General features: G+C 41.6%; 3 protein-coding genes across 3 annotated transcripts; all 3 read right to left on the minus strand.

Annotated features, from left to right (window-relative positions):
• Positions 1-441: 441 nt before the first annotated feature.
• Positions 442-957, minus strand: LOC143565276 (uncharacterized). The gene has a single exon (XM_077052293.1). The coding sequence runs from the start codon at positions 955-957 to the stop codon at positions 442-444; it is 516 nt and encodes a 171-aa protein (XP_076908408.1).
• Positions 958-5,014: 4,057 nt separating this feature from the next.
• LOC143565012 (oligouridylate-binding protein 1-like) lies at positions 5,015-7,943 on the minus strand. The gene is made up of 12 exons (XM_077052126.1): positions 7,861-7,943; positions 6,960-7,028; positions 6,723-6,825; positions 6,549-6,625; positions 6,398-6,459; positions 6,219-6,306; positions 6,047-6,122; positions 5,930-5,960; positions 5,737-5,853; positions 5,565-5,660; positions 5,333-5,496; positions 5,015-5,245 (listed from the first exon to the last, which is right to left on the minus strand). The coding sequence occupies exons 1-12, from the start codon at positions 7,941-7,943 to the stop codon at positions 5,015-5,017; spliced, it is 1,197 nt and encodes a 398-aa protein (XP_076908241.1).
• A 4,201-nt stretch (positions 7,944-12,144) lies between these two features.
• Positions 12,145-22,707, minus strand: LOC143565025 (protein TIFY 10A-like). The gene is made up of 5 exons (XM_077052133.1): positions 22,535-22,707; positions 22,023-22,112; positions 12,888-13,031; positions 12,735-12,792; positions 12,145-12,414 (listed from the first exon to the last, which is right to left on the minus strand). Exons 1-5 carry the CDS (start codon positions 22,671-22,673, stop codon positions 12,324-12,326), a joined length of 522 nt encoding a protein of 173 aa, XP_076908248.1. The 5' UTR covers positions 22,674-22,707; the 3' UTR covers positions 12,145-12,323.
• Between the last annotated feature and the right edge of the window lie 186 nt (positions 22,708-22,893).

Consider the following 22,893-nt stretch of genomic DNA (forward strand, 5'->3'; position numbering starts at 1 on the left):
ATAACTAATTTGTCCAACATCGGCCGACATACCCTATTCATCATATCCATAAATGCTGCTGGAGCATTCGTCAATCCAAATGACATAACGAGCAACTCGTAGTGTCCATCTGCGTCCGAAACGTTGTCTTGGGAACGTCCGCCTCCTTACTTTCAACTGATGATAGCCTGATCTGAGGTCTATTCGCGAGAACCAGGTAGCGCCTTGCAATTGATCAAAAAAATCGTCAATCTGTGACGATGGATATCTATTCTTTACCGTAAGCTTGTTCAACTCCCGTAGTCTATACACATTCTCATACTTCCATCTTTCTTTTTAACAAATAGCATTGGCGCACCCCACGAGAAACACTCGGCCTTATGAAACCTTTATCGAGTGCAGTTGGGACATCAATTCCGTCAACTCGGACGGCACCAGGCGGTAAGGCGCTTTCGCGATAGGCTATGCTCCTAGTATTAAGTCTATCTGGAATTCCACTTCTCGTTTCGTTGGTAACCTTAGAAGGTCATCAGGGAACACTTCGGGATAGTTACACATTACAAGAACATCTTTAACTTCTCTCTCATCAGCCGTAGCTTTGACAAGATACGATAGGTAGGCAATGCACCCTTGCCTTAACAAGCCTTCGGCTTTGATCATCGAGATGATGTTAAGCCCTGAACTTTCCTTATCACCATAAACCGTCACTGTATCACCATCTGCAGATTTCAACCTTATCAGCCTACTTTTACACACTATCTGAGCTTCAAACTCAGACAGCCAATCCATGCCCAATACTACATCGAACCCTTCTAGGGTTATCACATACAGGGCAGCAGGGAACTCACGCCTTTCTAACTCTATTATACAACCCTTAACCATTCGCATTACTGTAACAGAGGTTTCACTAGCGGTTTCTATTATAAAAGTTTCGGACACACGACAACATTTCATTTTTGCTAACTTACAAAATGCCATATCTATAAAACTTCTATTTGCACCGGAATCAAATAACACAGAATCGGAAACACCGTTTACTAGAAACGTACTAGTCACAACATCTGGGATCTGTTTGGATTTTTCTTGTGTCAGCATGTAGGCTTTCGATGTCAATGCTCGTCTAGTCTTCTCGAATCATACACGAGATGTAGAGTTTGTAATTTTTCAGTTTTCTCATGTGTTAAAGAACGAACTAATTGTAACTGTCTTTGATTAATCTATGAGTATTGATGTCTAATATTGATGTTAATTCAGTCGGTCTAGGTTTATTTCAATCAAAACGATTAGTCTTCCAACTGTTATGATAAATGCTTAGGGTTGTTTTGACTAGTTTAAATATGATGAAGCATACAGTCGCCCTTAGTTGGGTCACACTGGCAGGGACTGTTAATAACCAATGTCGTGTGCTAGCGATTGTTGATGCATAAGGTTTGCCTAGTTAGTCAATCTGTAATTGATCATTGATAATTAATCTGTTATGATAATATGATATTACTGTTAATTTGCTTACTTGAACCCCCGGATGTGATTTGTCTTTATTAATTGTTTGAACTTGCTTAATATACTTGTTTAATATTAAACCAAATCCTTTGCTAGTGTGGTCAGCACTTTTGGCATTCACTTCATAACTCTAGAAATTAGTTGCACGTACACTGACCATATACTCCTCTTGGTTCGACACCCTATAGCTTGCTTAGGTGATTAGGAACAATGATTATAATTGTTTTTTACTAGATAGCGGCAGTCTAGCATCATAAACCTTTTATTTTAAACCTGTATACTCTTTATTCTTTTTAAGTCTTAATTGCAGTTTAGGTCCCTATGGTGAGACACAAAACGCAGAATACAACCCCGTGGTGGATTTTTCCCAGTACGGTTCCTATGGTGGTACCTTTTTTTCAAACGGGTTTTCCGTTTGTTTGACCGATTGGTTGACCGTTAAAACGAAGGGCAAAATCGTCTTTTCATGCATAATAATAATAATAATAATAATAAAACTCTTCCTCCCCAAACTTCTCGCCAACCTCCATTTCTTCCCCACTAGGCCACTACCACCACCAACAATTTCTCAGGTCAACACCACCAAAACCGTCCATCTATGTTTTGGTGGGAGGGGGAGTCGTCATTGGTTTGGTGGTTACGGTCCAAAGAGAAGGTGGGTTGGGGTGCTACCGGAAAAAGATGGTGGTGTTAGTGTCTTGTGGATCGGCTATTAAGGATGAGATAATCATCAACAACCCCCAACCCCTAACCCTTTCCCCCACCACCATTCAAACCAAACCCACCTACTTCATCTGCACCATCACCGTCTTTGCCACCCCACCTCCACTACCTGTTGCCATCACTGGATCAATCGAGCACCACATTACCCACACATCAAACCATATAAAAACCATCAAATCATTGACCCGATTCATAAAATTTTCAAATCACAAACTAATTCCCATTAACCAGACCTACTCATTAAGGCAAATTCACCCTCCAAAATCCTCCACCAACCATTTTTTCCCCGATGAGCTCAGCATCACTAGAAGTATCCTTACTTTTACCTCTTGTAACTAGGTCTTTACCTCGCGCCATGATCCTTGAGTGTATAGATGATGAAAAACTAGTATTGAATTGATTCCAAGCTCCAAGTTTGAAAAACCCCAAAGTAGTTCGAAACCCTAGGTCACAAATGTTCACGGATTGTTGCAAACTGGAAGAAACCGACATATGGGTTTTGTTCCTTATAAAAAGTAAAGGTACCACCACATGGATCATATCTGTGAAAAATTCACCACGAAGTTGTGTCCTGCGCTTTGAGTCTTATCACAGAGACCTAAACTGCAATTTAGTCTTGTTTTAATCTTTACACGCTATTCATGTTTGTAATGTTAGTGGTTAATTGATTGTTAATTGCATGAGTTATTCTTTATTTTGTCATGCATACTTATGTCCCCTTTTCTTTGATTCAACAATGCACATTTAACTCTTGGATGAAGCTGGTGGATAGTTTGGATATTACTATTCGGGTTGACACCCCCATCCAAGGTTGGTCGAGCCAACCACGGTCCCAATTCGACTACTAGATGTAAATATTCAAAGTCATTATTGGATTCTTGAATGCCCTTGTGACAAGGCGTTCATTTGGGCAGAACGATACTCGTCAGTAGGTTTGGACGTGGACTCATGTGAATTGCATCTTTTAACGGTTACTTGCACACAACATAATGCACCATCACACTAATGCGTTTTATTTGAGACAAAGCCTTTAAATCTCACAAACTTTATAGGTGATCTTTTAAGAACATTCTCAGCCTATTCCTTATATTTTTGTTAGGAAGTTTTGTAAATTATATGGCATGGTTATGGGTGGTTATGAGTAGAGGAGAGAGAAAATGTTATATAGGAAAGTTAAATTTGGGGTTTTACTATTCACATCGTATAATTTTTTAATAGGAAAGTTAATTTTTTATAATTTTTTAATATTTACCTAATAATAATTATTAATTACCTCAATTAAACCAATTATTATTTTCTTAAAATTATATTATAACTAGTATTAAGACCCCCCACATTGCGAGGGGATGAGATCAAAATTTTTTGTCCAATGCTCAATCCCCCCTCCCCCAACAAACGTACGTTGCGGCGAAGTGACCTTAATATACATCTAAGCATATAACAGTAAGCATACATTCATGCTGGTAATCCTATTTAACAAATACGCGACTCGTTGTGTTGGCATAAGCACACCCCATGTATCTAAGCGTGTCCACGGAGTCGAAAGAGTAATAACAAAAAGATTACCCAAAAACAAACAGTTCGGTGGATTCAGCCACCCATATTGTATATTTAGTTTGAAGTACTTTTTCCATTGAATTATTTTCTTTATGAATAATTTATGTTTAAATCCTTTGTCACTATTATAAATACTGTAATATATAATTTAATTTATGAGAAATTGTTACACCTTACAAAATTATTTGGCATTATGAATATTTTTAAATAATTATAATTGTTTTATATGCTTGATTTCACTCATAACTTGTATCGAATATGTAAATATTTTTTTATTGACATTATATCATTTTTCAGCTAGTTTTTAGTGTTTCTCTTGTGTTACTGTGTGATGATATACAATATTACAATCTCTCGCGTTCCCATGTTTCCACCTGGGCATTTTTGAGTATTCAGGTTTCGGTTATATTCGGGTTTGTTTTCCGGGCATGCTTTGATCTATGGTTGGATTCAAGTGTTCGGGTTAGGACTTGCTTTCTGAATTCGTGTTTTAACTACTTAATTGTCAGACGTGTTTCGGGATACCGTTTTTGTGTGAATCATATTCTTGTTTATTTGTTTAAGATGGCCGAAAACAGGAATGTTATGATTGACAACTTTATCGGTAGGGATTTCACCTGGTGGGAGATGCAAATGGGTGCATTGCTTGGTCAAAGGAATTTGAATAGAGGTGCACAAAACAACCGATCTCCGAACCCGACCCGGCGGTTCCTACTCGGAACCGGACCCGACCCTATCCTACCCACGGGTATGGACCGGGCTTTGGGTTTCCCTCAGAAACTGTACCCGGAACCAGAACCGACCTGAACCCGGTGGAACCGGTTCCGCAAATACCCGGTCAAAACCCGGCCATACCCTGCCCGAAACCCGATGGAACCAGTCAAATACCCGACTATATCCGGTGCCGGTTCCTGAGAATACCTGGTTTGTGCACCTCTAAATTTGAATGTAGAACTTGCAATTTAGCCAAATGTTAACCATCTATGACCGACTTGATGACAAATAAATCGCATGCATAATCCAAGATTGCAATGATCATACTAGCTAAACGAGCAGTTCAAGTCAGTTGGGTGATGAGTTATACCGGGTTTGGGTCAAAGCAGGTTGACTAAAACGGATTGGGGTTGGTTGAAATATTGTGCCACTTTAGAATAAATAATCAGCAGATATATGGAGTATAATTTTTAGGTAAAAGAGATACACGTGGTAATGCTTCCATATACATCCTCAAAAACCATAAAAACAAGCATTATAATCACTGGTAGTACATAGGGGCCTGCGTGCCGGCAATACCTGAGTAACCACCATCATGCATTGCTCCCTGGTTAGCGGCTCCACCCATCAGAGCCGTCATTTTACTAAGAGCCATTAGTCTTTTATAAGCTGCAATATCCATAGCTGAAAAACCAATATTATTTCCGGCAACTGGCAGCGCCAGAGGTGTTGAGGTGCTACCCGGAGGTGTCGGTTTACTACCCCATGAACACTGTTTTGCACAAATCAAGTCACATTTATAAATGTTATCATAAACATGAATGATGAATATCGTAAGTAGATAAAACATTAAAACTACCTTAAGTGGTTTGCCATAGAGATAACGTGTGTTTCCCAACTGTATTGCGCGTGCTGACTCAGCATGGGAGTTGTATCTTATGAAACCAAAACCTTTGTCCCGTTGAATTCTTACATCTTCGATAACACCAGCACCGAGAGCATGGAAGTGACAGTGGAGATCGCCTGATGTAACCTACAACAGACAGGCCATGTCAGCATATGTTGTTAACATGAACCGTTTATGTAAAAACTTTGACTAACCTCAGGAGCCAGGTTACCGACATAAACAGTTGTGTATTGAGGATTATTTTCTGGAGCATCTTCATTGACCTTTTCTTGACTGTCATCTGCACATACATCAAATGCCAAAATCATATCATTAAATATTCTAAAAAATTGTATATCAATTTGTAACACACTAACCTGATGTTCCATTTGTCAATTCAACAACATTTTTGGTATCCGACCTCTGTTTGTCATCCAAACCAGCACCCTTTGCGGCCCAATTGCATCGAATTTGCCTACTTCCGAGCCAGTTTCCTACAATATAAACTCAACTAATTTACACAAAATAATAAGTCAAAATACAAGTACGTAACAATCAGATATTTCTCACCGTTTAAATCACTAATTGCACTTTCGGCATCCTGTCAAAGAAATATGAAACTATAACTGTATTAGCATCTTATAAGGAAGTGTGAGGGCATGAAGGACTTTTATATCTTTGACTTGCCTGTTGGTTCCTAAATGAAACAAATCCAAATCCCCTAGAGCGCCCCGTCTTCTGATCCCACATAACTCTTGCATCACTTACCAGCATCCAAAATAAAATCAGTAATAAACGAAATAAAAAAACGAGCATACATCATATATCATGTCACACTTTAATTTAAGTTAGGGCTTACGAGCACGTAGGGTAAATAGAGAAACAAGAAAACAATGTGGCATCAGTAACTTCAGGGCTAAGGTCACCTACAAATATGTTAAAATGACCTGCAAAACCAAAGATTAAAGATATCACAAACAAATCAAAGAAGTGACATATATAGTTATATATTAAGTTATTAACATTATATTTAAAAACCTGATGTATCTTCCCTTTGGCTACTCGCATATGCCCAATTAACTTTAATTGGCTGCCCGAACCTGCAAATACATGATTTTGAAACCAATTGGTAACAACTAATTAACAAGAATGAAAAATAGACAGTGATTAATGTTTTTTTTTAACTTACAAATGCCTTCCATTAAGGGTTACAATAGCAAGAGCAGCAAAACGGCGGTCAAAGTAATCCACGAACCCATATGATGACTGAAATCCAAATAAAAACGAACCGAAGATATTATAAGTGACGAAAGACAAACTAAAAGAAATAATAATCTGTTTGAAAAACACGAATTAATCATACTTTGTCTTTCCTAATGAGCTTGCATCCTTCAAGAGCACCAGTGCTTGAAAAAATTTCTTCAAGTAGCGGTTCCGTGACTTGCGGGTGGATGCTCCCTACATACCTATTTCAAGTCAGATCTTTATTATTACAAATGCAGCATGAAGTGCTTTAAGAAAATAGAAGAGTTTTTGTTATTTAATTTAACAGCCAATCTGGTACCAACATTAAATTAATTGATAAAATGAAGACACTCACACACTGCGGCATGTAGTTGAATCCAAACCGGGAGGTAAATTTCCACTCAAGATCGGCTCTATCTGAAAACTCCATAAAGAAATCAAAATTTAAGAAAAAAGAATGAGATTAGTAAATAAGCTTGATTTACTACCATAAAGATTGGCTCTATACACCTATGTTAGGCGCGCATCTATGTACCACAAAATAAGCTTTATTTACTGCCTGAAATTGTGCCTCTCATATGTTTTACATATCAGCCTATTTGTCAAGTAAACATTCATACTTTTTTAATCCCTTTGGAATTTTACATATAAACTTCATACAAAAAGAATTGCATTTAGCACAACTTTTTAAAGCAAAGAATAATCGATTATAGTGGTGCAAAAGGTAAAGGCCCGGTCACATGTAATAGAGAAACATAGGTGCCAAATAATATGATTCTCAAACAAAATGACACAAACTTTATCAACAAAACAGAATCCTGTATTATTCACAATCATGTTGGTTTGTCGGTAAAGCGAATCTAGTATTTGTGTTTAACCCTGCTTCTGTTATCTTGATAAATTTGTGTTTAGTTGTTATTGATCCTAAGCTCATTCATAACCACATAAACAGTTTTTATTGAAATTTAGTGAATTTTTAAACAATGACTAAAACATCTAATAAAAAACATAGGTACATTTTGGCATGACTATTGAGTTCTATATCTTTTATAAAAAAATAATAAAAAGACAGGAAAAAAGACAGGATAACAATTTTACAAAATCATACTGGTATACTACATCATCACCAGTAATGCAAATTACATAAATCCCAATAAAGCATGTTTTGTGTTCTACCCATCTAAAAAGGTTACACCTTTGACACAAAAAGATTGAAATGAAATTACAAGAACTCAAGAAAAATGAATATAACTTACCTGGGGTGTGTTAAAAGACCTGGGTGATAGAGTGATTGCTGCATTAGAGCTTGTTGTTGTCTTATCCTTTGATGTTGCATCATCTTTTGATGATGATGATGATGATGATGATGATAATATAGAAAGCAAAGTTAGAGTCTTGTTTAACCAAGATATCAAAAGAAAGTGAAGAAAAAAGGGAAAAAGAAAAAGTTAGAAACAAAAAGGAGAGGGGTGAGCATTTAAAAGAGAGAGATGGTGTTAATGTTATCATGAGTACTGTCAGATCTTCTAATCTGCATATGTGTTTCATGGGCTGATGTTATGTCCCTTTAAGTCTACACCGTTAGATCTTTTGTTTTTTATTTGATTTGATTTTCAATGACAAAAGCAGTAAAGAAGTTTCATTTAAAAGTGTTAATTGCATTAGAACTATCTTGTTTGGTATACAAAGGTGTTACGTTGGTTAAGGCAGTGGTTGGGGGCAGTTTGGTGGAGTAATAGTGCGCCATATAACGTTTTAAGAGTCCACGTCCTTTCTTCTATCATAAAAAAATATATATATAAAATTATACTAAAAATTATTACATTATCTCTTTCATATCAATTAAATATGCATTTCTATACCATTATCACGAGTTTAGTTACCCATGTGTAAAAAAAACATAATATATATGTGTATGCTATATATTTTAATGAATTGTAAATGTCGCATTTTTAAGAACGGATAATTTACATTAATTATAATGTATTACGTTGTTGTGTTTATTAGAATAAAAAAAAACAAATACAAACAGAGTAAAATGACAATTTAAAACATCTTTCTAATTTAAACTATAAAACCAAAAGGATATATTAATAAAAAGCACATTATCTGATAAAGTCATGTGTTATATGCCAAAAAAATTGGAAAATTGGTTTTAAATAATCCCAACTATGACCTATTGACAAATAACAGTTCCAACTTAGCACTTGGCTGGTGGCGGTCCCAACTAAAGGTGTATTTGTTTCCAATGGTCCGCGACTAACGAAATTTTAACTCCGTTAGTTTGATGCTTACGTGGCACGCCTAGTTGTCAAAAATTGCTTACGTGGCAGCTTACATGGTATGTGGCTCTTTGAATTATTTATAAATATATTATATAATAATATATTAAAAGATTATTTTACCACCACTTCATCTCTCATTCTCCCGTACACCATCTTCAACACACAACCACCACCAACCGTTCACCACCATTGCTTAATTTTTCTAGCCACTGCCAGCCCCATAGGAAACCTCGGTTCAGGTATTAGTGAAACGTGGTCCACTTATCTGAATCCTCCAACCACCATCACCGGCCTTATGCTAAAAAAACTACCACTGTCATTCGCCTCAGCCCTTCTACCGCTAATGTTGGCTAACGTTGAGCCACCAAACATGGGGCGGAACCCTCGCCGCTTTATCCCTCTTGATTCACAATAGTCCCTTCTCTCCTTATCTTTCTCTCTCTCATAAGATCTATAATCAATCACCGTAATTTTGAATCCACGTCACCGGCAAATCGAGTTGCAGGGTTCCATCACCGATCTGAGATCTAAATTAGGTTTTTTTTCTTATACAATCTCTAAAATAGAAACAAATACGTTGTAATTTTTCATACCTACAAAGAAGAAAGCTAAAATGTTCACAAAATCAAAGTCACTATACTGAACTAAAGCAATTTTATAAAAAGCTTAGTACTCATTTTAAAAATCCGATTTGAAACTATCTATTCCTCATTTTTATGCTCAGTGATTCCGTTCGGGCTACACCAACAACAAAAACACATATTAAAACTCAAAAGACATTGTCATATTTCATTTTTGGCATTTATTTAACTTTATGAGATAGTATTGTCAATTTCATCTCTAAGTCATTAATTTTATGAATAGGAGTTTACTCGATTTTGCATGTCGAAATCGAATTGAACTGAACTGAATGTTGTTTATAAAAGTTTCATTCTTATTAAATACGAATTGAATGGCCCTATTTGACCTGAACACACTTTTTTCTCATAACCTATTTTAATTATTTGAAAAAATGAGAAGCATAATCATTCCACGGTGTAAAACAAACAGTTTATCCACTAAAACTAAACATAAATAATTAAAAAAAAACTAAAAACTAGAAAGTTATGTTATATTTTTTTCGTACTATTCATTTCAATGCCAACGCAAACTCGAGCTCTTCTCCATGAAGATGGCTAAGATATCGCGTTAAGAGATCGAAATCTTTCCACCCGGCCTTCTTTGAATGAATTTTTTTCATTCGATCTCGGCCGCCTCTTCCCTTATTATTTGTTTCATTTTCATCTTCTCAATTTGCAACTCAAAAAACTTACAAACTTATCCTTTATAACAACTAGTTTTGTGTCGTCGATTGTGTTTGTAGGTGATCCTGTTCTCTTTTCCTTTGCGTTTGCCTTTGCCTTGCCCTCCCAGTCAAGCATTCCAGTCTAACCAGATTGCCATCGCTAAAATCCATATTAAGATCGTGGTTACAATGGGCATCTGAACCACCTGTGCTATACTCTCCACTTTCGGATGTTTTTTCCGCTTTGCTGACTCAACTTCATTCGGCACCGGATGCCACTTCGAACAAACCCGAACAGTTTCCCAAACTTGTGGGTACGGAAAGGCATGCTTATGTTTGGTAACATATCGTTCGTTTGCCAACTTGTAAAGACGACGTCACTACTACTACTATTTTGGATTTCTCTTAGCGTTGAGGTAAAGCGTGTTAAACCATCCTAACTTTCTACCCATCTCCCTTCACTTTCCGTTTAGGGAACCATGTGATCGATAAGTCAATACTTGTAAAATTTGATAAAACTTGATTGTTACAGCCTCTTTAGTGGCTTGTTTTTTCGACTTCTTCTTCGCGCGTCCGACTTGGGTTTCTGGCACCACCTCTTGAATATCTTCTTCGATTTGAAGGGTTTGACTTGAACAACCTTGTGAAGCGAGGTATGCATTATACTTTGACTCATTCTTCGTAAGCTTAAACCGAACCTTGCGTTCCCTCCGAGATCGGGTTAGAGTTGGGATCCATTTTTTGGAGTTGTAGAAGAGTAGAGAAATAGAGAGTGTTTTGTTAAATTTGGTATGTTGTTTTGGTTTGGAAATGATTTATATATATATGATTAATTGATTTAAAAAAAACAATCATTGAACGACCTAGCCCCATAAAAACTTGGAAATGAGTCGCGTGACCATGGTCCTACGGCTCATGTAATGCGTTACATGAAATATGGGGGGGGGGGGGCGGTGTTCACCGGTCTCATGCAGGGAGGGGGGGGGGCTACGTAGGATCATTCTCTGGTCTCCACCGGTATATACGAGTTAGCCTAAGTGTTACTCGTATTAGCAAATAAAATTACCCAAAACATAACACAATTTAAGCATGTCCGACACAAATAAATATTTGGCTCGTATTAGGGTTGAGCAATTCAATTATTCAATCCAAAACCCGTCACACGATATAAATGTCATCCACAGTTTTAATCTAAAAATTAAAAGGCTAAGTTTTTAAAAACAAACCTTTAGAACTTTGGATTTTACTTATAGTTGATTAAGAACTTTGAGATTTACTTAAAAAACAAAACCAGTGTTTTACATGACGCTTTGCGACGAGCAGATCGAATAATGCGTTGGGTGGGTCGGAACCGTTTATATACCTGTCGCTTTGCAGCATGAATGTGTGCTTGGTTGATTAGCATATAAAAAATTAAAATATTAAAAAAAAACATTTATTTGGTCGGTAAAACACGAGTGCTAGTAAAACACGAGCCATAAACATAAAGCGTTAACAAATAATAATATCGCTAAAAACCTGCTTAAAACCTGATTCGAACATGCGCCCTATCTAACCAAAGTTTTAACAAATCGAACATCAATCACCAGACCAACACATCATATTAATTAGCTTTCCAAATAACATATCTAAAAGTCAAAACATCAAGCTTAAAGTTTGTAAAACGAATCACCACTTTTACTTTATACATATAGATAACGGATTAAAGTGACTGTCAAATACACAAAAAAAAAAATTAAAAGGAACCAAGATCACATTATAATTCTTTTGAGTCATAACGACTTTTAACGATATCAATAGATATCTCCTTGGGTTGGATGAAAGGTTGTTTACTAGTCAAGTTCAAGTGGAGGCAAATTGAACTTTTGACTTGAGTTTAAAGTTACACGAGCCAACTCAGTTTTAAAATAGATATTATAATGTATATAACTCATATACACTAAACAATCAACTTTACAAGAATAACAATATACCATACATATCACATGTAGAAAATCCATTACAAAACATCTTTCGGAATAAGAAAGACGTAAAAACAGGTTACATATTCTACAATTAACCCAGCCATCCATCCGTACGAACATAACTATAAGTTACACCATCCTAAATATAAAACACCAGCCTAGATATATAAAATATGCTTCATCGATCATTGAGATTGTGCACCTAGTCCCAACCATGTCTTGTTGTCATCTTGCTTTGAAACATCCTTAGCTTGGTATGGCGCTCGAGCCAAGATTCTGTCATAGTTTCGCAAATCCGTTAGAATCTTACAAACCAAACTAGCATGATTGTTCACTATTCAGCTTCAACCATTAAACCAAACTGAATTATAAATTTGGTTTTCGGTTTCAGAAATCAGAATTTGGTTCTTGACAAATAAAATAAATATCAAATAAAGTTTATTTAAGTTTTATCATTTAAGGCAATACAAGTACACCTTTTGCTCAATTTTATTTTACTCAAACCAATCCGGTAAGTTAATATTATTAAACATTAAAAAAAGGTAAAAAAAAAATTTATAGGGTCGAAAACTGAAAACCGAACCGAATTTAGTTACCTATCTTTTCTCTTCTCAAAGAATCTAGCAATGGAATTTCTTCTAGCAATAGGAAGACCTGCAACAGACATACAAAAACAAAATCATTTTTTTTTTCAAATTTTAATCTTAAGTTACTTTCTACCAATTTGAAACAGAGATTTTGTTAATTACCAGAATCTGACGCAACAATATTCTTGGTAGGTTCTGCTGGTTTTGCTTTCTGTGCAGCCCCTTGCTCAGCTAATGTCATGATTTCCTTAACCTTCTCAGGAGCTAAATCACCGAACACGACAACCTGACCGTTGTAGAATATTGAAGAAACACTAACCGGACCCCGAGCAGATTACGGGTAACCTGGGGGTTAGATAGATGTTTCCCACGAGGGGTTAGACCCAGAGAAGATGGTTCTTCTGATAACCTGCAAAACAGACACCGTGAGCTTGTCACTGAGAAGGGGGGGGTTCCTCCTTGTGACCACCCTCCGGCGTGAGAATCAGACTAGATTGCTCTTTAAATATAAATGTATATTAAGAGATTGCTAGAGCAGATATCAGGTATAATATGATGATATAAGATAAGATATGATGGTCATACCATTTGTGGTATTTATAGCCGAAGGTAGGTTTCCAAGGAGGTATGGCCGGCTGCAACAGTGTTCCTGTTCTACCAACAGTAGCCTACGCACGTGCCCTGCTGGTAGTTGGTGGGTAGGTAGCGGCTGATAGCGACCAGGCCTGCTGTATACTATTCCTTTTCCACCAACTGCCGGCTACGCACGTGGTGTGACAAGAGTTGGTGAGTAGGCAGCGGCTAATAGTGACGTACAGTGTAGGAGCATGCTGCTCGCCATACTGTTGTCCATAAGCTGTCGTATCTTTAGTCAGATCTTTTTCCCATACCTCGTCAGGTACAGTACAGAAGATCTTCCCGTATCGTACGGACTGGCTTATTTGGGCGGGAGTATTCCCCCTCCCGCCACTGTGCGGGATTGTTCCCGGCTTTGCTCATTCCTTCAGGTGACACTGAATGATCGAGAGCTAAGTGCCTTGTGCGTGTAGCCTTGTTGCGCGGGTGGCCTTCCCTAATGGCTTGTATCCGAGGCTGCGGGGACAGGCGGAGTCCTTCACCATTGGGAGGCATTTCCTGCGGGAACAGCTTGCGTACTTCGCGTAAGGACGTCACGTCTCTGAGCATGGTTGGTCCTGCGGATCCAGTTGGTTTCTGCGCAGACGTCCCTGTTCAAGGTGAGTCTTGCGGGTCCAACTGGGCTCTGCTGGGACCTACCTCTTCAAGTCCCCCCAGTCCAATGTTCTTCTCATGCGTGTTTAATAAAGTGATGTGAACTTTTGGACTTAAGCAAAGGGTTTTGAAAAGCGGTTTTTTAAGGTTTTCCATGGGGATTCCTCCCGCGGAAGTCCTTGTCACTTGCAGAAATTCCCGAGTTTCCTGCTTGGTCTTTGGGTATGATGCGGGTAGGTCTGTAACCTCCTCGCAATTCAGGAGCGTTGAGTCCCACTTGTGTGGATTCTTCATGAGGTTTTGGTAGTTTTGAACATAGTGATCAATTATGTTAAAACCACCAATTCCATCCTGGAGCTTCAAACAACGTAGTTCTCGACGTTCCCGCTATGCGGGGATGTTATTTCCGTTTCCGCAAGCATTGCCCAGAAGATCCTTCTTGGTTTCAATTCCCAGCGGAGCGCTAGGTATGTGAAGGGTTTTGCCTTAACACTGTACCAGCGCTCGTCTTACGGTTACTTTACTTCCAAGGTATTCCTGGCGTCAATTCCCTGCGGGTGCTAGGTATGTGAAGGGTTTTGCCTTTACACTGTACCCGCACCCGTCTTATAGTTACTTGGTTGCCGAGGAATATTTGGCTTCAATTCCCTGCGGGTGCTAGGTATGTGAAGGGTTTTGCCTTTACACTGTACCCGCATCCGTCTTACGGTTACTTGTTCGCCAAGGTTTACTTGGCTTCAATTCCCTGCGGGTGCTAGGTATGTGAAGGGTTTTGCCTTTACACTGTATCCGCATCCGTCTTACGGTTACTTGTTCGCCAAGGTTCTCGGCTTCAATTCCCTGCGGGTGCTAGGTATGTGAAGGGTTTTGCCTTTACACTGTACCCGCATCCGTCTTTACGGTTACTTGTTCGCCAAGGTTTACTTGGCTTCAATTCCCTGCGGGTGCTAGGTATGTGAAGGATTTTGCCTTTACACTGTACCCGCATCCGTCTTACGGTTACTTGTTCGCCAAGGTAAGGGGTATTTTCCCCCTTACTTTTTAATATTTTTAAATTTTGAATTTTGAAATTCGAGAGGTTGGTGGAAAGATAGGAACAGTCCAAACCTCTGAAACGTCGTGCGACGGTTTCTTCTGACTGTGTCAGGACGTGCAGGAAGTTATGGTGACGTGACAGTACTTTGTCATTCCAGACGCTTTTTCTTGCGCGTGGGCGCGATTTTTCGGGCGCGTGGCCGCGAAATTAATGGTACGCGTCCTGTCAACAGCTGTTGCCAGCTTGCTTTTTGCCACGTGTCATAGTTTCATTGCACCTTCGATTTTTCTCTCCTCCGCATTAAATTCATCGCATTAATTGCGATTAGTATATAAAGGGGGAGAGGGCTCTTTATAATCCACACTTTCACCCTTCTCTTCTTCTTAGCGATTTCCGGCAAATACTCCCCTTTTCAGGCAAGCATTTTCCCGAAATCGTTCTTCTTTTCTGCAAGATGTCTTCACGTGATCTCGAGTCTTCGGCCGATGACAAGAGTACTATTGGCGAGTGCCAGTGTGCTCTGCCCGGCGATCTGTACCGGTATGTTGTCAAGAAGTTCATGCTCGAGTCTCTCGAGCCTGAGTTTCCTGAACCCCATCAGACCATGTACGATGCCCCCAGAGGCAAGATCGGGGTTTATGCAGCATTCTTTGTCTATGGGAATCTTAGGTTCCCATTGACAAAGTTTGTTTACCGTGTCCTTGAGAGGCATGGTGTTCATCTGACCGAGCTGCACCCTATGGCGATCGCCAAGATTCGCCACTTCGAGTGGGTGTGCCGGATTCTGGGCATCGATCCCCATGTTGACCGCCTGATGACCTTCTACACTTGGAGGTGCATCCAGGGGTGATATACCCTGACAACCCGTATCAAGGGTTTGAAGATTTGCGCGACCGAGCGCAGGCTTCGCGCGTGGAAGCGGGAGTTCTTCTTTATCTCCGCTCGCGCCATTCCCCTTGCCATGAAGTTTAAGAATGGGCAAGCTCTCCCAAGCCTTCACGCCTCCAACTACCAGGAGGCGGAATGGTTTTCGAGGATATCTCGGATCCAATCTCCGGTTTACCGGTTTGCGGAGTCCGGGATGGTCATGTTGGGGATGAGCCGGGTCTGGAAGGCGGCGGACGCGCAGAAGGTTCCGATCGTCCTCGAATACGGTTCGAACTCTGTTCCTTACGGTATGCTTTCTTTCCTTTTGTTGATTTTAAATTTCTTCTAACTTTTTCCCTGTTTATTTCAGAGGGGAACGACCTGCAGTCGTCCTTAACCCGCCGGAGGCTGACGGTCCCGCACGGATGGGTACTCGCGCTCTGGACGAGAACGAGTTGCCCATCCTCGAACAAACTGCGGATCGGTTCGTGGAGGTCTATCCGCTAGGCCATGAGATCCTTAGCGCCAGGCGGCCAGGTAAGGCGCTCTTCAACCCTCGACCCCTCAATGTTGAAACCTCTGCTAAAATTCCTCTAATCGTCTGTTCTGATGAGGAATCCGCAGATGGTCCTCCGTTGGTGCGGAAGAAAAGGCTGCCGGCGGGAAGGGGAAGGAGAAGGTGGCCTCCACTGCCGATCCGGTGCCTCTGTCTGACTCGGAGACTGAGAGCGAAGAGGTGGCGGGGAATCCCGGTGGTGATAAGACCACTGCTCCGGAGGTTGCGACTGTCACCTCCGGAGAGCCCAAGAAGACGACGGTGACCGGCGCAAAGAGGCCGGCTCCATCGGGTTCATCCCCGCCCGTCCGTACTTTCAGGCTCAAAAGCTGAAGGAAGTTGTAAGTACAACTTACAACTAATAGTTTAATATCCTTTTAACACTTATCTTCTTTACGCAGGCGTGGATGTTGACGCATTCCAGGGTGGAGTGCCGAGTAGTATTTCCCCGCCGATGACGATAGGCTTGGTCAGCCTACCAGAGGCGACGACCCAGGCGCCTGCGCCTGCTTCCGCTGGTCCAGTTGCTCACTCTGAGCCGACTGTTCCAGCCGAGTTGACGTCTCCGCCGGCGGTGAGTGCGATTTTTACAGCATCCTTCACCGAGCCGGCGGTTACCATTGCTGCGGAATCTGCGGCAGTGACTGCGGCGGCGACCACGGCGGCTGCTACTATGCCCCCGCCATCGGCAACGACGGCCGGTCCATCAGGTACGCGTGGGGGTTCTCGCCAATCTTTGCTACCTTCCCATCTGCCTGACCTTTTGGATGGGTTTCCTTTGGGTTCAGGTGATGGGTTCGGCGGCTATCGGCCTGTTATAGACCCTACATGTGCGTAGGGTTCCTTTGGCCCTTTTTCACTTATATATTTTTTATCATCTTTTTCTAACTGCTTTTTGTTTTCTGCAGTTTCGGATTCCAATTAAGTGTATGTTCCGCGATGGAACATACGCCGAGGAACAACCCTTCGTACCCCTGTGGAGTGCGTGGAATGGGCTCGTCACGCTGCTCCCAGTGGTGCGTTGGGGGAAGCCATGGCTAGCTACCAGGAGGGTAGGCTAAGCAATGAGCTTCGGGTTCTCCTCGCCCGGATGCAGCCGCGCGTCGAGCTGCTTTGTCGTGAAAACGACAAGTTAAAAGCAGCTCGCACTAAAGAAGTAGCTCAGGCGCGGGCTATCCGGGAGGAGAACCAAAAACTCTCCGCAGCGGCTGCGGAGAAGGAGAAGGCCTTCAAGGCCCTTGAGGTTGAAGTTCAGGCTCGACTCGAGGCCCGTTCCAAAGCTGCCCAAGCTGTTAATGAACAGCTTCGGCTGGCGAAGGAAACTGCGAGGAACGCAACCGAGAGGGCCACCAAGGCTGAAGCTGTTGCTGAGCCTCTACGCATGGAGAATGAAGAGCTTAAAGCAAAATTAGAGGCTCTCCAGCAGGCTCATGATGCCTTGGCGATGGAGGATGCTAAGAAGCTTCAAGAAATCCTGGACCAGAGGGGGGTGCTTGACCATACCGAGCGTAAGCTAAAGGGCGTCGAAGAGGCTGCGGCTAAAGAGGTGTTGCTTGCCAACCTCAACAAGAGTGAAGCCGATCGCGCCCGTAACGAAGCTCAAGCTGCCCTCCAAGAAGCTCTGGCTGCCAAGGAATGGCTTCTTCGAGAAGCGTTGTCTCAGGTATGTTTTCATGTCTTCACGCTTTTCTTTGTAAATAGAAAAGGTTTTAACACTTGTATATTTTCTTTTGTAGGTTGTGCATCGGGTCTTCTCAGAGACATCTTACGACGATGCTATGAGCGCAGCCCTCAACGCTTCTCACGAGGATGGGGAAAAGGCCGGCTTTCTGCTTGGTCTAGGGTTCGTTGAGAAAGGCATCCCGCCTTCCAACTTCCCTTTATTCGATGTAGATACCGAAGCTGTATACGACCAAGCAGTAAATCAATACGCCGCCTTCCCGCATCCAGTGGTGGAGAAGGTGAATGAAGTTGCTGCTGCTGATGACGGGCTAGCTATCCTCAGAGCTTTCCTTGAACTGCCACGCTCTACTGATGGGGCTGGTCCAAGTGGAAGTGGCCCTGAAGCCTGATCCTGAAGATCCCTTCCCGCTGCTAGGATAGATATAGTTGTATAGATTTACTTTCTTGTAGGCAGGTAGTTACCCGGCCATCCTTGTAACGAATATTTATGAAATATAAATCTTTTGTGCGGGTAAGACCGTTTCTTTTATTGGATTCCTTGCTTTATAAACGTTATATGACTTGCATACTTTAGTTTAGATTAGCAATTTTCCAAGTGTTTAGAATAAGTTAACCTTTGAACGTGGTAGATAATAGGTGTGAAGTTTTGCTTCCTCCTTAGTGATTGTGCGGGTAGGACCGTCACTTGCACTTAGTAGGATGGCTAAACTTTACCCATATCTGACCTGCGTGTAGGTTTTCCTCATCTTTTGAGGATAAGTTAACCTTTGAACGTGGTTGATAATAGGTGTGAAGTTTTGCTTCCTCTTTCGTGATTGTGCGGGTAGAACCGTCACTTGCACTTAGTAGGATGGCTAAACTTTACCCATATCTGACCTGCGTGTAGGTTTTCCTCATCCTTTTAAGAATTTTGTTTTGAACCGTTCGACGCGCGGTTGTCAATAGGTTAGTGTTCAGTTTCCTTTCATGATTCATGCGGATAGACCGGCACTTTCATTTAATGGGATAACTGAACTTTTCCCCTTCAACTGACCTGCGTGAAGGTTTGCCGTTTTTTGGGTTTATGCGGGTTTTGCCGCCTTCCCCAGCCAACGTCTTTTCACGTAATTATGCGGTGAAAACCGGCATATTAGTGTTGATAGTTCATAAAAATGTAAATGTAAAATCATCAGCGTCAATGTTTTTAAGGAGAATCATTTCCATTAGAAGTGGCTCTTGGCCTTTTCTTTACAAATTTGGAATTGATTTACATGCAAACTGTGTAAATGAGCTCCCTTCCATGTTGTTGGGATGGGAGTGCCATCGAGCCGATACGCACCTGGTTCGGGATCTCGTTCTTTACGCAGCATGTAGTCTCCACATTGTAGCTGGAATTTTATTCGTGTTTTCCCCAGCTGGGGTTCTACACGCATCAGCCTGCTCAGCGTTCATTGCGCCACGAGGTGCGCGAGCGTCCCATCTCTGACGAATGCTTCGACCATGTCCTTCACGTCTATGCATTCTTCGGTGTTTTTGCCTTTTGTCCTGTGAAAGTCACAGTACTTGCTCCGATCAGCATTGTGGCGATGTCGGATTATTTGAGGCTTTGGCCTCGGTGGCGAATATCTCGGTGACGCTTTTGGTGAGTGGCGTCCATCTGGAGTTCGTGTTGGACTGTACGTTATCCCTTCCGCCTAACCGATGCTGCAAGCCGGATGAGGTGTCAAAGTTTACCCTTGACTGCCAAATGCCTAGCTTCCGCTTTTTGTTTAATCGGGCGGTGAGAACGTTGTCCTCTCTTGTTTTCTGGGTGTAGAGGTTTGTGCTCTGTGGGAGATCTCTACCCAGTTGCTTCTCAGTTTCCGCGAAGCGTTTAGCTGCTGTCATGATGGCATCCCATGTGGATGGCATGCCATCTTTACCTGTTAAGGTGCGGATGAGCTCTGGGTCGTTCGCGCCCTGTATGAAAGCAGCGCGAACAAGATCTTCGCTAATGTTACCCAGACTTAGCTTCTTCGAGTTGAAGCGAGTGATGAAGTCCAGCAAAGATTCATCTGTCTCTCGAACGCATTTGAGGATTGTCCATTGCTCCTCTGTATACTTTCTTTGCTGGCTGAAGTGCTGGCTAAACTTCTGTTGGAAGTCTGCCCAGTCGTAAATGTGGTTGACCGGTAGACGATCGAACCACGCTCTAGCAGCCTCAACCAATGTCATTTGGAACATGTAACACCACGTAGGTTCCGTCCAACTACTGACGGTTGCCCCCGCTATGAATCTGTTCAAATGATCATCGGGGTCGGATATACCATCGTATGTGCCTATGCTTGACATTTGTTTGGCACTTTTTGGGGCGATTGCTTCCGCAATGTCCCTTGCAAATTTGGACGTTCCCGCATTTGCAACGTTTGGTCTGAACGTTTTGGAGAAGTCTCGTGGACTTCCGCCTGTGCTTTTTGGTTTGAAGGCTTGTCCAAAATGCCTTTTCGGTTGGGATTCCGTTTCCTTACGCTTCCCTTTTGCCCTATGGCGAGGTTTCGCGTCGGAGTCGGATTCCTCCGAGTCATCCTCCAAGTATTCGAATTCGTCGGCCTGTTGTACGGAACGCAAGCGTTCATCCAACTCAGCCTGGAATTCCTTTTGTCGTGCCTCCGCCCATGCCTTAACTTCATCAAGAGTTTGGCGGGGGAGTCTTCGTTTTTCAAACTGGGTATCGGTGGATCCCAGTAAGCGATCATTTACTGCACTTGCCCCAGCTTGAGTAACTGGGGTAGTGTTCGTAAAATTTACTTCACTTGCCCCGGCTTGGGTAACCGGGGTAGTGTTTGTAAAAACTGTGTTGCCGGTATTCCCCCCAGTAGCTGGGGTTGTGGTTACCGGAATTTCTCTAACCATCTTTGTAGAAGTTTGAAAAAACTGGAGAAAAATGTAGTTCTAGCTTTATGCACGGATGGCGCCAATGAAGAAACACTAACCGGACCCCGGGCAGATTACGGGTAACCTGGGGGTTAGATAGATGTTTCCCACGAGGGGTTAGACCCAGAGAAGATGGTTCTTCTGATAACCTGCAAAACAGACACCGTGAGCTTGTCACTGAGAAGGGGGGGGGGGGTTCCTCCTTGTGACCACCCTCCGGCGTGAGAATCAGACTAGATTGCTCTTTAAATATAAATGTATATTAAGAGATTGCTAGAGCAGATATCAGGTATAATATGATGATATAAGATAAGATATGATGGTCATACCATTTGTGGTATTTATAGCCGAAGGTAGGTTTCCAAGGAGGTATGGCCGGCTGCAACAGTGTTCCTGTTCTACCAACAGTAGCCTACGCACGTGCCCTGCTGGTAGTTGGTGGGTAGGTAGCGGCTGATAGCGACCAGGCCTGCTGTATACTATTCCTTTTCCACCAACTGCCGGCTACGCACGTGGTGTGACAAGAGTTGGTGAGTAGGCAGCGGCTAATAGTGACGTACAGTGTAGGAGCATGCTGCTCGCCATACTGTTGTCCATAAGCTGTCGTATCTTTAGTCAGATCTTTTTCCCATACCTCGTCAGGTACAGTACAGAAGATCTTCCCGTATCGTACGGACTGGCTTATTTGGGCGGGAGTATTCCCCCTCCCGCCACTGTGCGGGATTGTTCCCGGCTTTGCTCATTCCTTCAGGTGACACTGAATGATCGAGAGCTAAGTGCCTTGTGCGTGTAGCCTTGCTGCGTGGGTGGCCTTCCCTAATGGCTTGTATCCGAGGCTGCGGGGACAGGCGGAGTCCTTCACCATTGGGAGGCATTTCCTGCGGGAACAGCTTGCGTACTGCGCGTAAGGACGTCACGTCTCTGAGCATGGTTGGTCCTGCGGATCCAGTTGGTTTCTGCGCAGACGTCCCTGTTCAAGGTGAGTCTTGCGGGTCCAACTGGGCTCTGCTGGGACCTACCTCTTCAAATATAGTCATCGTTCTCGACTGATCTTGCTGCTTCTCACGTGGAGTTTCGACCACCGGGAACAGATTCATGGTGGCAGCTAGTGGGACTCTCCTACCTAAACAGATTAAAGCATTTTTATTTTTTTATGGGTGCATATGAAACTGAAAAAAATTATGAATCCTAACAAAAACCTACAATCGTTTTATGTTTTTGTAAAAACTGATATAATAAAGTCTGAAAAGGTCAACCGAATATAACTCAAATATTTTATTTTAAATGCATAACAATAAATTATTTATTGATTAAAAAATGATTTTTTTTCTAACCAAAATTTTCAAGCTCGATTGACAAATTGGAAAAACCGAGCCCAAACCCAAACAGAAAACTCAGTTTTCAAAAATTCAAAAACCAAAAGTTCGGTTTATAGCCCAAAAAACTGACCCAAACCGGACGGCACACACTCCTAATTCAATATTTACCTCGATAAAACATCATCAAGAACCAAAATGAATTTGAATATTTCAATTAAAAACTTACCGAGGGTTAGATCTGGGAAAGTGGAGTTTTGCTTCAAGTACTGGGAGAAAAGATTAAAGGTCTGGGTAAAGGTGGAGTTGGCCGGCATGTTTTGGCCGGAAAAACTAGTGGAGTCTTGGATTTCCGATGAAGAAGACATGAACTTAAATTTAAAGAGAATGATAAAGTTGGAAGTTAAATATACATATACATATTATATATACACGTAGGAATCACGTTGTTGGCAACTTGCAGGAACCTACCTTGTCCCCCTATAATATTAATATCTTTTTTTTTAATTTCCCACGTGATCTATACTCAAATAGTCGACCTCTTTTCTGTATTATTTCCCATAAAATATTCCATGTTAAAATATCTTA

This window comes from Bidens hawaiensis, unplaced genomic scaffold (assembly GCF_021521415.1).
Source record: "Bidens hawaiensis isolate Kalapana, Puna unplaced genomic scaffold, B.hawaiensis_p1.1 tig00001206_1, whole genome shotgun sequence".
Classification (NCBI taxonomy): domain Eukaryota; kingdom Viridiplantae; phylum Streptophyta; class Magnoliopsida; order Asterales; family Asteraceae; genus Bidens; species Bidens hawaiensis.

Coding starts and splice junctions, on each gene's coding strand:
- LOC143565025 (XM_077052133.1), bottom strand. CDS start 22,673: ATGTCTTCTTCATCGGAAATCCAAGACTCCACTAGTTTTTCCGGCCAA. Junction 13,032..22,022: donor AGATCAGTCGAGAACGATGA/CTATATTTGAAG, acceptor TTAGTGTTTCTT/CAATATTCTACAACGGTCAG. Junction 12,415..12,734: donor TTTGAGAAGAGAAAAGATAG/GTAACTAAATTC, acceptor AAACTATGACAG/AATCTTGGCTCGAGCGCCAT.
- LOC143565012 (XM_077052126.1), bottom strand. CDS start 7,943: ATGATGCAACATCAAAGGATAAGACAACAACAAGCTCTAATGCAGCAA. Junction 6,626..6,722: donor AGCTCATTAGGAAAGACAAA/GTATGATTAATT, acceptor TTTGGATTTCAG/TCATCATATGGGTTCGTGGA. Junction 6,460..6,548: donor ACCCTTAATGGAAGGCATTT/GTAAGTTAAAAA, acceptor ATGTATTTGCAG/GTTCGGGCAGCCAATTAAAG.
- LOC143565276 (XM_077052293.1), bottom strand. CDS start 957: ATGGCATTTTGTAAGTTAGCAAAAATGAAATGTTGTCGTGTGTCCGAA.